The sequence below is a fragment of the Chelon labrosus genome (assembly GCF_963514085.1).
Source record: "Chelon labrosus genome assembly, chromosome: 11".
In the NCBI taxonomy this organism is placed as follows: Eukaryota; Metazoa; Chordata; class Actinopteri; order Mugiliformes; family Mugilidae; genus Chelon; species Chelon labrosus.
This window is the reverse complement of record NC_140344.1, coordinates 29,847,940-29,863,866: the sequence shown is the minus strand read 5'-3', so window position 1 is coordinate 29,863,866 and position 15,927 is coordinate 29,847,940. Positions and strand designations below refer to the sequence as shown.

General features: G+C 49.1%; 1 protein-coding gene across 5 annotated transcripts in view; it reads left to right on the top strand.

Moving 5' to 3' along the window:
- phf21ab (PHD finger protein 21Ab) overlaps nt 1-15,232 on the top strand; it is a 28,671-nt gene extending 13,439 nt beyond the window's left edge. The window contains exons 8-19 of one of the 5 annotated variants that reach the window (XM_084554604.1): nt 1-163; nt 1,340-1,429; nt 3,770-4,111; nt 4,733-4,840; nt 5,079-5,130; nt 5,220-5,299; nt 5,683-5,743; nt 6,846-6,952; nt 7,326-7,481; nt 7,798-7,873; nt 7,954-8,057; nt 8,678-15,232. The exon at nt 1-163 is cut by the window's left edge and continues 77 nt beyond it. In XM_084554604.1, the coding sequence (XP_084410730.1) occupies nt 1-163; nt 1,340-1,429; nt 3,770-4,111; nt 4,733-4,840; nt 5,079-5,130; nt 5,220-5,299; nt 5,683-5,743; nt 6,846-6,952; nt 7,326-7,481; nt 7,798-7,873; nt 7,954-8,057; nt 8,678-9,427 (2,089 nt within the window). In that variant the 3' untranslated portion in view covers nt 9,428-15,232. Of the gene's footprint in view, nt 164-1,339; nt 1,430-3,769; nt 4,112-4,729; nt 4,841-5,078; nt 5,131-5,219; nt 5,300-5,682; nt 5,759-6,845; nt 6,953-7,325; nt 7,482-7,797; nt 7,874-7,953; nt 8,058-8,677 lie in introns of all 5 variants that reach the window. The other 4 variants (XM_084554602.1, XM_084554603.1, XM_084554601.1 and 1 more) reach the window with 4 other exon arrangements.
- The last annotated feature ends 695 nt before the right edge of the window (nt 15,233-15,927 follow it).

The following is a 15,927-nucleotide window of genomic DNA, read 5'->3' as shown; positions in this document are numbered from 1 at the left end:
CGGCTCCGTCCTGCCGCAACGCCCGGCCACCGTTGCTATGGTAACCACGGCTATCACCAAACCCGACTCGCAGAACGCCCCCATCAACCTGCAGGTGACCCCCAGCAAGCTGACCAACCAGAGCTCGGAGCCTGTGCGGCTGGTGTCCAAGAACGCCATGGTGGTAAGTTCCTCCGGTTCCTCTGATCGGGTTCTGATCTGATCCGATCTGTCTGAGGCCTTCAGGGCCTTTAGGAGGCTGACGGTGTCAAATGGTAGCATAGCTGGAGCAGGCTGGGGGGTGAGTGGTGGCCTTCTAGCAGCCAGATGGTTAATATCAGACGACGTGTAGAGTTTCTGCCGAGGCGTCAGACGGATGTCTGACTCTGGTTGTCTGGTGATTTCCAGGCAGTGATACCAGAGTTAACTCCTCTCTGTAGAAAACGTGAAGTCAGAACCCAGTGATCGTCATTTAACGACATTTAACGTCAGATCTGAGAAACCCCTCCCTCCACTGACCGAGCAGTTCATCGTCCAAACTGTCATAAACATTTGATGACGAGAAACACGTCACGACGCGTTGTTACGGTAACAGATGTGGCGTAATGGTAACAGATCTTTTGTTGTTACGGTAACAGACATGTCAACCATAGACGGTATAAAGATGGACGGAGGAACCCAAAGCAAGTAGAGCTCCCCCTGGTGTCTGGCTGCAGTATAGGTCATAAGCTCCACCCCCTCCATGTTAGTGGGCGGGACTTGGGCCAAACGAAAACACTAAAATACACGTCACACGCCAAGGATGGTTTCTGTCATTTTAGGTCGTTAATATAATGTTGATGAATGTTCAAGTGTTAATTATCTGGATAAGTTTCGTTTCAGTTATTTGACGCTATAGAAACAGGATGTGACATCATGGTGACCACCAGTTGCCATGCCAACCGCTCCATAAAGCAGCCCTGTGGGACCAAGAAAGTTGTAAAAAAATAAATAAAAAACTAGTCCAGTGTATAATCCATCATGTCCTTGTACCAGGTGGAGGTAGAGCAGAGTGTAGTATTAATTAAACTAAAACATGAGTGAGTCTGGAGGAAGTGTGGGCGGGGCATCAATATCACGGCTCCACGTGGCTCCGCCCTCAGACCGTACTGATCAGACTCTGGATCCAAACTCACAAGATGGCGCCGCCCGTATCCCCGGGAACATAGAGTCAGTTTGACCAATGAGAGGAAGAGGAGACGTGGTGTCCATGTTTATATACAGACTATGGTTGTTACGGTAACAGACGTGTCGTTGTTACGGTGACGTGTCGTTGTTACGGTAACAGACAGATCCACCATCTGCTGTGGTTTTGTCTCAGGTGCAGGCCACCACCACCGCCCAGCCAATCAAAGTTCCTCAGTTTGTCCCTCCTCCTAGACTGATGCCTCGACCCACCTTTCAGCCACAGGTGCGTCCCTGTAAGCCCCGCCTCCAAACCCTAACCCCCTCAGATCCATGTGTGTGGCCCACCTGAGGTGACTCGCTCACTCTCCAGCAGAGGGCACCAAAGCAAACACTCATGCCTTGCTGCGTGGCACTAAAACATTGTTTGCTCTGTGCTGCCTCTACTCATCTCTTCTCCTTCTCCTTGTGCTTCTTTTAATTTTCCGACCGACGTGTGAACAGGTTGTTTTCCAGGTTTCCTGCCTGAGTGTTTGTGTTTTTACCTTTTCGTGTTGACGGCTTGTTTTCCTGCAGCTTCTTGGTATTTTTATTTTGTCTTCTGGCTGTTGGTGTGTTTTAACCCTTTAGTGGAGAAATGTTGTTGATGTTTGTGCTGAGTGACGTCTCTGGGAGGACGACCGGTGGAAGCAGTGGCTGACTGCTGACAGTGGTAGTAATACTAGTAATACTAGTAGTAGTAGTAGTGGTAGTAGCAGTAGTGGTAGTAGTAGTAGTAGTAGTAGTAGCGGTAGTGGTAGTATGGTAGTAGTAGTAGCGGTAGTGGTAGTAGTAGTAGTAGTAGTAGTAGTAGCGGTAGTGGTAGTATGGTAGTAGTAGTAGCGGTAGTGGTAGTAGTAGTAGTAGTAGTAGTAGTAGTACGGTGGTAGTAGTAGTAGTGGTAGTAGTAGTAGTAGTAGTAGTAGTAGTGGTAGTAGTAGTAGTAGTGGTAGTAGTAGTACGGTGGTAGTAGTAGTAGTGGTAGTAGTAGTAGTAGTAGTAGTAGTGGTAGTAGTAGTAGTGGTAGTAGTAGTAGTGGTAGTAGTAGCAGTAGTAGTGGTAGTAAGCCTCATCTCCACCACAGGGAGAGTTCAGCTCCATTTAGGGTCAATATTAGTTTTTAGATTTAAATTATTTATTAGTTTAAAGTTGATTCATCTTTAACTCACCATCAAATGATTTGGAATGAATCAAAGTAATAATGGTGATTTAATCAGTTGATTTAGCTTCATGCTGCAGATAAAACCTCATCGATATTCAGTTGGCACAAACAGGAAGAAGAAGAAGAAGAAGAAGAAGAAGATGGTTCCATCAGTGATCTCAGATCTTTTCTGTCTAAACGGAGCACAGACACGACTCTGGAACAATATTCAGATGAAGTTTAGACTTTCTGACTCAAGGGATCTGGTCATCTGGAGAAGAACCAGATTTATTTAGAGCTGAACACAATGATCCATGGACCAGAGAGACCTGGACCAGAGAGGCCTGGACCAGAGAGGCCTGGACCAGAGAGGCCTGGACCAGAGAGAGACCTGGACCAGAGAGACCTGGACCAGAGAGGCCTGGACCAGAGAGGCCTGGACCGGAGAGAGACCTGGACCAGAGAGGCCTGGACCAAAGAGAGACCTGGACCAGAGAGACCTGGACCAAAGAGGCCTGGACCAAAGAGAGATCTGGACCAGAGAGAGACCTGGACCGGAGAGAGACCTGGACCGGAGAGAGACCTGGACCAAAGAGAGGCCTGGACCAAAGAGAGACCTGGACCAGAGAGACCTGGACCAAAGAGGCCTGGACCAAAGAGGCCTGGACCAGAGAGGCCTGGACCAGAGAGAGATCTGGACCAAAGAGGCCTGGACCAGAGAGGCCTGGACCAGAGAGGTCTGGACCAGAGAGAGACCTGGACCAGAGAGACCTGGACCAAAGAGGCCTGGACCAAAGAGAGATCTGGACCAGAGAGAGACCTGGACCAAAGAGGCCTGGACCGGAGAGAGACCTGGACCAAAGAGACCTGGACCAAAGAGAGACCTGGACCAGAGAGACCTGGACCAAAGAGGCCTGGACCAAAGAGGCCTGGACCAGAGAGAGATCTGGACCAGAGAGAGACCTGGACCAAAGAGGCCTGGACCAGAGAGGCCTGGACCAGAGAGGCCTGGACCGGAGAGAGACCTGGACCAGAGATTCCTGGACCAAAGAGGCCTGGACCAAAGAGGCCTGGACCAGTGGTCACCATGGAGACTACTTCCTGCTTCAGTCAGAGACAAACAGATCAGTTCAGGAGAACCAACATTTGGACTGAGATGAACTTTTCTTTCTGTTTCTTTAAAACATTACCTGGACCAACTATGAGGCTCAGTCTCATTCAGATAAAATATTAGAAACTAAAACTAACAGGTTTTATATTAACAGGACACAGTGGTGAGGACAGGTGTAGCAGGTGTAGCAGGTGTAGCAGGTGTAGCAGCGTTAGCGGTGTTAGCGGTGTTAGCATTAGCATCAGTTAGCCTGAGCTGGAGTTCCTCAGTGGCGTTACTCAGCAGTGTCTGCTCATCTCTGTGCTGTTTTCTGATTGGCTGTCTGTCGTCACTAGGTCAGGCCAAAACCGGCCACGCCCACCAACGTTCCCATCGCCCCGGCCCCTCCCCCGCCCATGATGGCGGCCCCTCAGATGCTGCAGAGGCCCGTCATGTTGGCCACCAAGCTGTCGTCCTCGCTGCCCTCGGCGGCGCCCATCCACCAGGTCCGCATCGTCAACGGGCAGACCTGCAGCAAGACCGGCTCTACGCCGCTGACGGGCATCGTCATCGCCACGTCGGTCTCTGCCGCGCCCACCCGCCTCGCCAGCCCCGCCCAGGCCCCCAACACCGCCCCCGTGCCCACCCCGACCCCTGCCAAGCCGATCCAGATCAGCAGCCTGACCGCTGAGCCCAAGGTACCACCACAGTAGTATAAATATGATTATATACTACATAGTAGTAGTATTTTATATATGATTATATACTACATAGTAGTAGTATTTTATATATGATTATATACTACATAGTAGTATAAATATGATTATATACTACATAGTAGTAGTATTTTATATATGATTATATGCTACATAGTAGTAGTATATGATCAAATATCATATACTACTATATAAGATTCATCATGTGTTATTATTATATATCATGTCTCCTCAACCTGATCAATCATTGTGATCAGAAATGAACCGTTTCCATGGAGACCAAATAAAAGTGATGGATGTAGAAACATTCAGACTCAGGTGTTTGGTCTCGACAGTGGGACGGTGTCTCCTCGTCTTGGTTCTTATAATCAGAACACGATGAAGACTGGACGGTTTAATGAGTTTAATGAGTTTAATGACGACTCAACAGATTCTCGCTGGTTCACTGGTGGATGTTTGATCATATGTTTATGTCCTCAGAGGGAGAGACGGTCTACCAGAGACGTCTCTTATAATCCGTCCTCTACGTCTTCAGCTGTGACTGAATCTCCTCTCCAGACTCAAATGTGCGGTTATCTTCCTCTTCCTCCTCTTCCTCAGCAGACTGTTAAATCCGGAGCAGCAGAGCAGAAGGCCGTGGCCAGCCTCCCCTCCTCCTCCACCCCTCCGCTGTCTCCACCCCCCAGACCCAAGAAAGAGGAGAACCCAGAGGTACGTCCCATCAACAGTCACCTTTGTGCCTCCTCTTTCAGAATGAGTTACTGATGCTTTATAATTGAATTTCATTTAATTATATATAGAAATATACAAATGATATATAAGATATGTAAATATATACAACATGCTAGAATATATAAATATATAAATGCAGATGATCTGGATATAAAGATATGTTGAACTCTATAAGAAGCGTTTCCTCCAGACCTGATCAGACCTGTTCCTCTTGCAGAAACTGGCCTTCATGGTTTCACTGGGCCTCGTCACACACGACCACTTAGAAGGTGAGTGAGTTTTAACTGGCTGCAGGAGGAAGAGGAGGAGGAGGAGGAAGAGGAAGCAGCAGCAGTAACATCTCTGTTCTGATCTGCAGAAATCCAGAGCAAGAGGCAGGAGAGGAAGAGGAGGACGACGGCCAACCCGGTTTACAGCGGAGCCGTGTTTGAACCCGAGGTTTGTTCAGTGAGACGATCTTTATTCCCACAGAATAATCTGTATCAGCTGCTCCACGTTCTCTGCCCTGAACCAGTAGAACCCTCCAGGGGTTAAACTGCTTCACAGAGCTGAACATGTTCATGAGTTTTAATTAACGACGTCAGAGTTCACATGTTAACGTTCACAAACATTAAAGGCGTTAAAAGGAGTTTGTGTTAATGTGTAATTACAGAACCACACGTTCTAGAAAGAACCGAGACGGTGACAGGAGGTTACAGTTAAAACATGTTTAATAAGAAGGCTGATTGATTCATGTGAACTGGGGACATGTTTGAGTCTGATTTGTCCAATCAGCTGCAGCCTGGACAAGGACGTGAAACTTTGTCTTTCTTTTCTTTCAGAGGAAAAAGAGCGCAGTGAGTTACCTGAACAGCCCTCTGCACCAGGGCACCAGGAAGAGAGGTCCGTATGAGACACGTATGAGACACGTATGAGACACTAGATCAGAGACAGTAGAGACAGTAGAGACTAATCTGTGGCTCAGCACTAATCATCTGAAACGAGTCTTCCCTCCTCCTGCTTCCTGTTTCCTGTCGCTTCGTTTGGTTCCACACCAGATTTCTTCTTCTTCTTTGTCCGAGCGCTGCAGAGACAACAGCTCTGACCAGAACTCTTTACATCAGACAAGAAGAAGAAACATTCTTTTATTTTCATTTTTATTCTCAGTACACTCAAATAGAATCAGCCCAATAAAGTACTAATAGAGTTATGATCTATCTGACACATTTTTGAAATGTTTTGAATCCTCTAACATGAACTGGATTTAAATAAAACGTGAACACAAATAGTTTTAATAATTAAAAAGCTCAGATCCTTCAGCCAGGTTTGATATTTGAAGCCTAATAATGATCAGACCTGCGCAGCGTCTCCATGGAGAAGAAGAAATCTGGTTAAAGCTTTGTCTTAAAACCTGCTGGGAGTGTTTGAAATGCATCCTGGGGATTGTAGGAGGTACCTAATGAAGTTGTATGACTGTGAACGGGGTCTTGGTTGAACTCCAGACTCTAAATAATCCTCACAGCTGGTTTCTGCAGGATTAATGTTGTCATGTGGAGCTCTGTCAGACTTTAACACATCAGAAGTCGATGAGTTGATCTCAGATTATTAACCTGATCAAAGCTCCAATATTCCAGTGGTTCCTGTCCAGACCTGCAGCCAGGTGACATATTTGTAGTCCGAGTGACATACTTGTAGTCTCAGTTTTAGGTGTGTTAACGTCTGCCATGAGTCCATCCAGCAGGTTTGTAGTCGGCTTCAGCTCCATGGAGCCGGTCTCCTGCACTAACACTGCTGTCTGTGCTTCTGACTCCTCCTCTTCCTCCTCTTCCTCCTCTTCCTCCCGCTCCCCTGACTCACGCTAGCCAACGAAGACTCCCTTTCCAAGGTATGTCATACAGACTGTTTGTTTTTGTTTTTTCCCCCTCTCCATCTTTCTTTTTTTTTGTTTTGTTTTGTTTTGTTTTTTTTGTTTTTCCGTCTTTGTCGTCTGTCTCATTTCACCCAGGTCGCCCACCCAAATACAGCAGCGTCCCGGAGCTGGGCAGCCTCACCCCGACCTCCCCCTCCAGCCCCGTCCATCCCCTCCCCCTGCCCAGCCCCAGCTCTGGGGATGTAAGTAACGATGGGGGAGACGGACAGCTCAGCGGGTCGGACACCCCGTCACACACAGTCCTATTGGCCCCGTAGCTCCGCCCATCACCTGCACATCCATTAGTTTGTCTCCATGTGATAATCATCAGTCATCAGTTGGTTTTTATTTGATGCAGCCTTACAAAGTGAACAGAGTCCTGTAGCCCAGAGCACCATTAATAACTACTGCACACACTCTAACCCAACCTGTGGCTCAGCCCATTAACACACCATGTCCATTAGACACCAGGCCAGCCCTAAACTAAACCAGATCACGCTGCCTCCGCCCCACCTGCCGTGGGCCGGCGGGGCTCAGTGGGGCAGGGAAACTGATTGGTCCAATTCTTCCTCGCAGGGAGACATCCATGAGGATTTCTGCACTGTGTGCAGACGCAGTGGCCAGTTGCTCATGTGCGACACGTGTTCTCGTGTTTATCACCTGGACTGCCTGGATCCACCCCTGAAAACCATTCCTAAAGGCATGTGGATCTGTCCAAAATGCCAAGATCAGGTAACCGCTGCAGAGTCAGGGGGAGGGGGTACCACAGTCCAGAGAGGGGCCGCTCAGGGCCTGTAGCTGTACTAGACTGTAAACACACTGTCCTGAACTTTAGGACTGTTCAATCCTTTGTAAGCATACACATGATGCAGTATTGTTTTTTTTGTGCTGTCTCATTCATTGTGTCAGTAAAGATCTCAGCATCTCACATCCATCCACTTCATGACTTATCCCCTCTCGGCCTCACCACAGGGTGGCGCTAGCTCTGTCCCCTTCAAGTCTTTTCTACGTCTCAGCGTCTGTAACAACTGCCAGCTTCTCTTTCCAGATCCTGAAGAAAGAAGAGGCCATCCCCTGGCCCGGGACGCTGGCCATCGTTCATTCCTACATCGCTTACAAAGAAGGTGACCAGAGTTTCCTCCTGATGAGAAACACCGGCCGGGACACGAGAGCACACACTGACAGTTCCTCTGTTTGGTTTCAGCTAAAGAAGAAGAGAAACAGAAGCTGATGAAGTGGAGTTCAGAGCTGAAACTGGAGCGAGAGCAGCTGGAGCAGAGAGTCAAACAGCTCAGCAACTCTATAACGGTGAGACACGCCAGTGAAGAAGTGATGGTATCAGGACAGACCGTCTGGTGGATGGAGAGAGGCCTGGTCCAGGTGTGAACACTGATCTGGTCTCTAGTGTCCAGGTTAAACAGGTCCAGGTGTGAACACTGATCTGGTCTCTAGAGTCCAGGTTAAACAGGTCCAGGTGTGAACACTGATCTGGTCTCTAGAGTCCAGGTTAAACAGGTCCAGGTGTGAACACTGATCTGGTCTCTAGAGTCCAGGTTAAACAGGTCCAGGTGTGAACACTGATCTGGTGTCAGTCCACATGTGGAGGTGGTCTGGGACACATGTGACCTCCTTCCTTTGGTAGTGTGAACACACAATGAGTCCTGGGTCACATTAAAGACCACCTACTCAACAGGGCTGATCTGAGGAAGAGGAGTTTAACTCCTTCATTCAACCACTAGTAGAAATGATCACATGAATCATCAGAGACCTGGTTCCTCTGAGGATGAAGCTTCCAGGGTTCAGGTCTAATCTGAGTCTTTGTCTCTAAAATAGTTTTGTTTATTTAAAACGTATCTAGATGCAACAAAAGCACATTTACTGAAGGACATAATCTGTGTTGAAGCTGAACCGATTTCTTCTTCCATCAGAAATGCATGGAAACCAAAAACACCATCCTGGCCCGTCAGAAGGAGATGCAGCTTTCCCTGGACAAAGTCAAACACCTGATACGCCTCATCCAAGCCTTCAACTTCAACCAAGCTCTGGCAGAGACGGAGGGGAAGGACGTCAGAGTCCAGGACGGCGCTGAGGCTCCCGTCGGCTCCAAAGCTGCACCGGACCTCAACTCTGTGGACACAGCGAAGCCGGGGAGCTCCTCGTCCTGCAGCACTGACAACAAAGAGGAGGAGCATGGAGCCGCGGGGAGCAACCAGACGGCAGCAGGAGACGCCGGCGGCCAGACTGACAGCACAGTCCTAACAGCAGACAACAGCCCTGGGAGCGGGGCGGGGGGAGGGGGTAACTCAGAGACTGGTCTGCAGGCCGAGGCCGAGGCCAAGCCTGAGACTGAGGCAGCTCCGGTGGCTGACGTGGTCGCGACTGTTGCCACCACCAACGGTACGTCTGAGCCGCCCTGCCCCGACCGCGGCCCAGACCACGCCCCCGACCACGCCCCCGATCATGGCCCTGACCACGGCCCCACGGGGGGCTGCACCGCCAACGCCACCACCAACTCTGAGAACAAGATGGCCGTCGTCAACCCACCAGAGACGGCGGCGGAGAAGAAACAGGAGGAGATCACCGACAGTGACGGCAGCAACACCAACAACAGCAAAACCTCAGAACCCTCCCAGCATTCTTTGCCAGCTCTGGTCAGCAGTTTGGACAGTAACAAGTAATGCTTCGTCTCTGGAGTCGTGGGAATTCAAACATATATATTAAAAAAAAAGACTCTGCTTGCACCACACGGTGCCCTGAAGTTGCCAATCTGTATAAATGTTGTTTGTTTGCATTGTATTGTCAGACTGTGTCAATGGTAGATATACAGCCCGAGTCACACGGCTCTGGGGAGACGTGGGCCGTCCCAGGACGTGTTTTTCCAGGACGGCGTGCGCTCCAGTGTCCTCATGCCAATTAGTGATAGACGTCATGGTGGGAACGCTCAAAGGGAGATTTAATTCATCATCACACCAGTGTGTGCCTGTTACAGTGGCCCCTGTGTTCTCTAGTGTGTGTGTGTGTGGGGGGGGGGGGTTCACACGGCTACCACGGTAACCGAGAACAAGGAACCAAACTTCTGTCGGGGGTTACTGGTCCAAGAAGCAGTGTTGTGATAGAAACTGAAGAGAGAACCGGTTCATTCCCTCATCCCAACAGACTCAATGTGAATAACTCTCTGACGTCCTTTGACCCTGAACCATCTGTCCCAACCTGTCCCAACCTGTCCCCACCTGTCCCATCCAGCTGCTCCTCAACCCCCAGCCCACACAGAAAACATTCAAATGTGACCCAGACCCCGTCCAGCATCACCTCAGAGTCCAGTATGCTTCAACCAGAGCGCTGGAGTTAAACATCTTCTCCTGAACCTTCAACCATCCAACGACAGTTCCTCCAAAGTCTCGTCCACATTAAAGAACCAGACTGACGTTAGAGTCATTCATGGTGTTTTCTGACGCCGTTCACACAGTCACTCTCCTACCAATCAATAATAATCCCTTCATCTGAATCTTAACGAGACATTTACACCAACGTTGCCAACTTCCACCATCCGTCTACGTCCTATTGACCAACAGCAGAAACCTGTAGCATTCCTGTTCAACCCTGAAAACGTTCCCGGTCAACCTTCCCTTCACTGAGCTGCCCGTCGCTCAGAAACACGATGGTTGTTGGTTCCAAGATGTTTTAAACCCTGTTGGACGCATTCTTGAAGCATACTGACTCCTTCAGACCTGAGGAACCTGAAAACCCTCCAACAGAGACTGAAGAGCTTCAGTTTGGTTCAGATCAGCTGCAACGTGTCGTCTCAAGTCTTGTTAAGAAATAGTTTCCATTAGGTAGATTATCTGAAGCTCACTGAAGCCTTTAACACGACACCACCACTACAACTACAGAACATGGACTTCCCCCAGACCAGACCCAGTCCTCAAGACCAGACCAAGCCCTCGAGACCAGACTAGGCCTCAAGACCAGACCAAGCCCTCAAGACCAGACCAGACCCAGCCCTAAAGACCAGACCCAGCCCTAAAGACCAGACCAGACCAGACTAGCCCAGACCAGCCCTCAAGACCAGACCAAGCCCTCAAGACCAGACCAGACCCAGCCCTAAAGACGAGACTCAGCCCTAAAGACCAGAACAGACCCAGCCCTAAAGACCAGACCAGACCAGACTAGACCAGCCCAGCCCTAAAGACCAGCCCAGCCCTAAAGACCAGACCAGACCAGACTAGGCCAGACCAGCCCTCAAGACCAGACCAGACCCAGCCCTAAAGACGAGACCCAGCCCTAAAGACCAGAACAGACCCAGCCCTAAAGACCAGACCAGACCAGACTAGACCAGCCCAGCCCTAAAGACCAGCCCAGCCCTAAAGACCAGACCAGACCAGACTAGGCCAGACCAGCCCTCAAGACCAGACCAGACCCAGCCCTAAAGACGAGACCCAGCCCTAAAGACCAGAACAGACCCAGCCCTAAAGACCAGACCAGACCAGACTAGACCAGCCCAGCCCTAAAGACCAGCCCAGCCCTAAAGACCAGACCAGACCAGACTAGGCCAGACCAGCCCTCAAGACCAGACCAGACCCAGCCCTAAAGACGAGACCCAGCCCTAAAGACCAGAACAGACCCAGCCCTAAAGACCAGACCAGACCAGACTAGACCAGCCCAGCCCTAAAGACCAGACCAGCCCTAAAGACCAGACCAGACCAGACTAGGCCAGACCAGCCCTCAAGACCAGACCAAGCCCTCAAGACCAGACCAGACCAGACTAGACCAGCCCAGCCCTAAAGACCAGCCCAACCTTAGCCCAGTTACTCTCCCACCTCTTCCCACCTGTGTCCCTGAGCTCAGGCAGAACAGACGCTGAGTTGCGTTGGACGGAGTCGGAGGACGAGGTCCGACCGGCCGCGGTAGCCGATGTTTTCAGTCGTGTCGGTCAAGTGTAGTGATTGAGTTTTTCATTTGTGAGTCAAAGTGTGTCAACTGTGAGCACTAAATGTGAAGTTGCAATATTGCAATGTCAAAACACACACACACACACACACACACACACACACACACACACACACACACACACTATATCTGGGCTGTGTTTCTTTTTTATAGGAAAAGATATTCAGGTCTTCCTAGTCTTCAGAATAAGTGCTTTCTGTTCCTGAACCTGCTGGACCGGCATTATCAACACAGGAAGAATTCATCCTCTAGATGAAGTGAAGTGGTGATCTTTGTGCATTTCTGTTGAATCCTGAACTGCCAAAATGATGTTGCATCCAAATTCAGCAGGAACGCGTCCTCTTACTGTTTCAGAGGTGGAGTGGTTGGCGTTGTACGATAGAGTCAGGAGAGCTCACTAAACAATAACGCTGGAGGGATTTGTTGTATGAACCTGCTCCTTCAGACGATGCCACAAATCCTGAGATTAAAGCACAAGCTTGCTGCATCACAAAGAAGTGCTGAAGAGCTTTTTGTATGTTAATATGGAATTAAACAGAGTATGCATCTCTATGTTGTGATGTGACTTATCCCCACATTGCCAATATTTTTCTAGGAGGAAAAACAAACCTCTGTCTGACGCTGAGGCTCAAGTCTAGTTCATGTTTTCTGGATTGTTCCGTCTCGGTCAGACCGGGGCAGCTCTTCTCTCTCTGGAGCTCGTCTGAAAGGCGATGCTGTCGCTCGGTGGTGGTTTTCAGTTTGGGTCTGTCTCTGTCTGATGAACTGATCTTGACTTGTGGCTTCTTGTTGGCTACGGGGCAACAACACGCTCTGGTCTGTTCATTACCGGTGCCTCTGGTTTGACTGGAATTTATTTGTATCTTTCTTCTTTTTGTTGAACCAGAGCTTAGGACGTAGTCGCCCGGCGTCGTGTTCACCTCAGAGGAGCTCAGGACGCGTTGGACCCCGGTCCTCTAAAATGCTTAGTCTTTGTTGACGAGGGAGCTACCGTCATGCTAGCTGGACTCACTGGAAGACGAGTCTTATGATCTTCATCTAGTGCCATCATCTGGTCAACATGTTAAACTGGTTTATGACCAAATACCTGCTAATGACATTCCCATCAGCCCGACACTGGTTTTTTACTGCTAATTAGCTCATGTTAGCATGATAGCATGTCACACAGAACAAAGAACATGTTAAATATGATACCTGTTAGTAACCGTTAGCATGATAGCAGTGCTAAGGCCGTTTTATGGCTTCCAGTGACAGTGGACAAGATGGAAACCATTACCTGGCATTCAGCCTGTTAGCATGCTGACGTTAGCATTTCACTCTGTGTTTGAGGCTGCATTTGATTCACGTCAGACATTTCCATATTGAACATTCCTGATTCTGAGCTTGACACTGAAAATGGTCGCAGACGGAGAAAGAAAGTTTCTGCATCGATGATGAAATGAGATGCTCCAGAGCTGCTAGCTTGACTCTAGCTCCAGAGCTGCTAGCTTGACTCTAGCTCCAGAGCTGCTAGCCTGACTCTAGCTCCACAGCTGCTAGCCTGACTCTAGCTCCACAGCTGCTAGCCTGACTCTAGCTCCACAGCTGCTAGCCTGACTCTAGCTCCACAGCTGCTAGCCTGACTCTAGCTCCACAGCTGCTAGCCTGACTCTAGCTCCACAGCTGCTAGCCTGACTCTAGCTCCACAGCTGCTAGCTTGACTCTAGCTCCACAGCTGCTAGCTTGACTCTAGCTCCACAGCTGCTAGCCTGACTCTAGCTCCAGAGCTGCTAGCCTGACTCTAGCTCCAGAGCTGCTAGCCTGACTCTAGCCCTGACTTTCTGCAGGTGAACGCGTCGGCGGGCGACTACTAGAGAAGCTGTTGCAGGTGTCGTCTGTTTCATATCACACGGACTCTCGTAACCGAATCAGCATATCTGACACCTGACCTTCTGACATCAGCTGTACAAACTGCCTTCACTGAAAAGACCCAGAGAAAGAGTAACACGTCCCCGTGGCCACAGCGTCGTCGGTAAAGAAGAGTTGGAGGAAGAGAAGAGCCAGAGATGCAACTCTTAGCAGAAAAATGGCAACTAATGTTTGCCCAGTTCCTTCTGAATATCATTCGTTGTGTGTTTTGTGGTCTGTCGGGTGGATGTTCTTCTTCTTCTTTGGTCTTTCCACATGTTAGACTGTGTTCACTCACGGCTTCAGTCTCCTCACTCACCACCGTTTTCTTTCTAAAAGCCCGAACTTGTTCCAGACAAACTCTCCCTCTGTACAGTAGGTACCTCGAGTGCCTTTCTTCAAACAGCAGATAATATTTGTCTCTTGACTTGCACTGTGACTTGTAGAACCTTACTACCCCTCTGGATTACCCCCTCACCTGACCCACCTTCCTCCAGCCCCCCCCCCCAGGAGCTCCCCCCAAACCCGGTCCCTTCACCTCAGGCTGCCAGTAGTCGATGCAAGTTGAACCTCCATTTCATATTATGCCGTTTTGAATTGACCAGATAGTGTTTTGTTGAATATAGGAGTTGCCTTAAATGTGTTTTATTTTCCTTTTTATGTGATTAACTTTTACATTTGGGAAAAAACATCCGTGCAGACGCTGGCGGAGGTCAAAGGTCGTTTGTTCTGACTCAGAGTTCAGTGATGCACTTTTGGTTTGACCAGTATTATTATCAGAGAGGAGGCGAGGATTCCACTTCCTGGATCTTCTAGCCGGACTCCGGAGCTCGTTCGTTTTATTTTGAAAGGTCCATCCTCTGTGCGGCGGTTTGCTAAATCAGGTCTCGTGAGCTGGAACCTGTGACGATCAAACTTCGACCCAATTGGCAACACCCGTCCCCCGGCGGTGGTGGAGCGCATGCCTTCTTATGCAAATTTTTATACAGGATTTGTCAAACCTTTTTAATATGCATTTGATTTTGTTTCTTTGTTTTGTTTTAGTTTTAATGTGAAACTCGAGTCACCTTCATTTTCTTTGAACGTTCCGGCATCATGAAGCTAAACGTGTGCAGTTGAGGTTTTTAGTCTTAGCCGTCCACGTCGCCGTGGAAACGTGTTTTATGGACAGAGACGAAGTGAAGGCCGTGGATGTATGTACGGAGACGTGGTTCAGACTCCCGGGGCCTAGGAGGAGTTTGCCTCCACATTGTGCAACCTACTGCACATGCTCAGTAACCCCCCACCGCCCACCCCGCCTGAAGGCTGAGGTTTTACAAATATCAAACATAATGAAGTAAAAACCTTATTTGCCGTTTTACAAATGTATCTGTTGTTGTAATACCAGGAGGGACCACACGGACAAAGTGGCAGCAGAGGGGCATCGTACATTTGTTACTACATCCTGGTCCTAATCTGGACTCTGATCCGATGCTGAATGAGGGGGCGTCCTAACGTCCAGATGGTTCCTCGCTGTCTTTTTTAGTCAACTCTTAAAGGTGAATCTATCCAAAGAACGCTGCAGACCTGCTTTCCTGTCGCTGCGTATCATTTGGCGTCCGGCGTCAACCTGGAGGACGCTCAGAAGGCGATGGAGGCGTGGCTCTGTGCTGGGGGGCGGGGAGGGGCGTGGCTCTGTGCTGGGGGGGCGGGGAGGGGGCGTCGCTCCTGTGACTCGAGTCTTTTCATGGTTCAGTTTTAAAACGATCAAGTCATGATTGTGGCCTTCTAGTATTCTGTCGATACATGACGTCATTAATCTGTTGTTCCCGCTCACCCTCCATCCCTCCCTCACCCTCCATCCCTCCCTCACCCTCCACCCATCCCTCATCCATTCATCCCTCCCTCATCCATTCATCCCTCCCTCATCCATTCATCCATCCCTCGTCCATCCATCCTGTCCAGACCCAACTGTACACCTGCAGCTTCTTACCTCATCCACGGCTGATTCCACTGGGGGTGTGTTGAGTGCAAAAAAACAAAAACAAAAAAACATAATTAAAACATTAAAAAATAAAAGAAGTCTTTTTTTATCTTCCATTTGGTGAGATGCATTGTAGCGATATGAATAAAGAAAAAGTTCACCTGGTGTGCTGAATAATGTGTAAATTGGTAATTACACAATCTGAATATTTGTATAATTGTTTGTATTTTTTCATAATGATTTTGGAAAGGAATGTGTTTATTTTTTGACTTCTGTTCCAGATGTGTCTTCTGTTGGCCTGACATTGTGACTGGTCTGGTGGGATTCTTACCTCTGTATTGAGCCTCTTCTGTGATGAATTCTTTGTATGCAGTGTTTAGG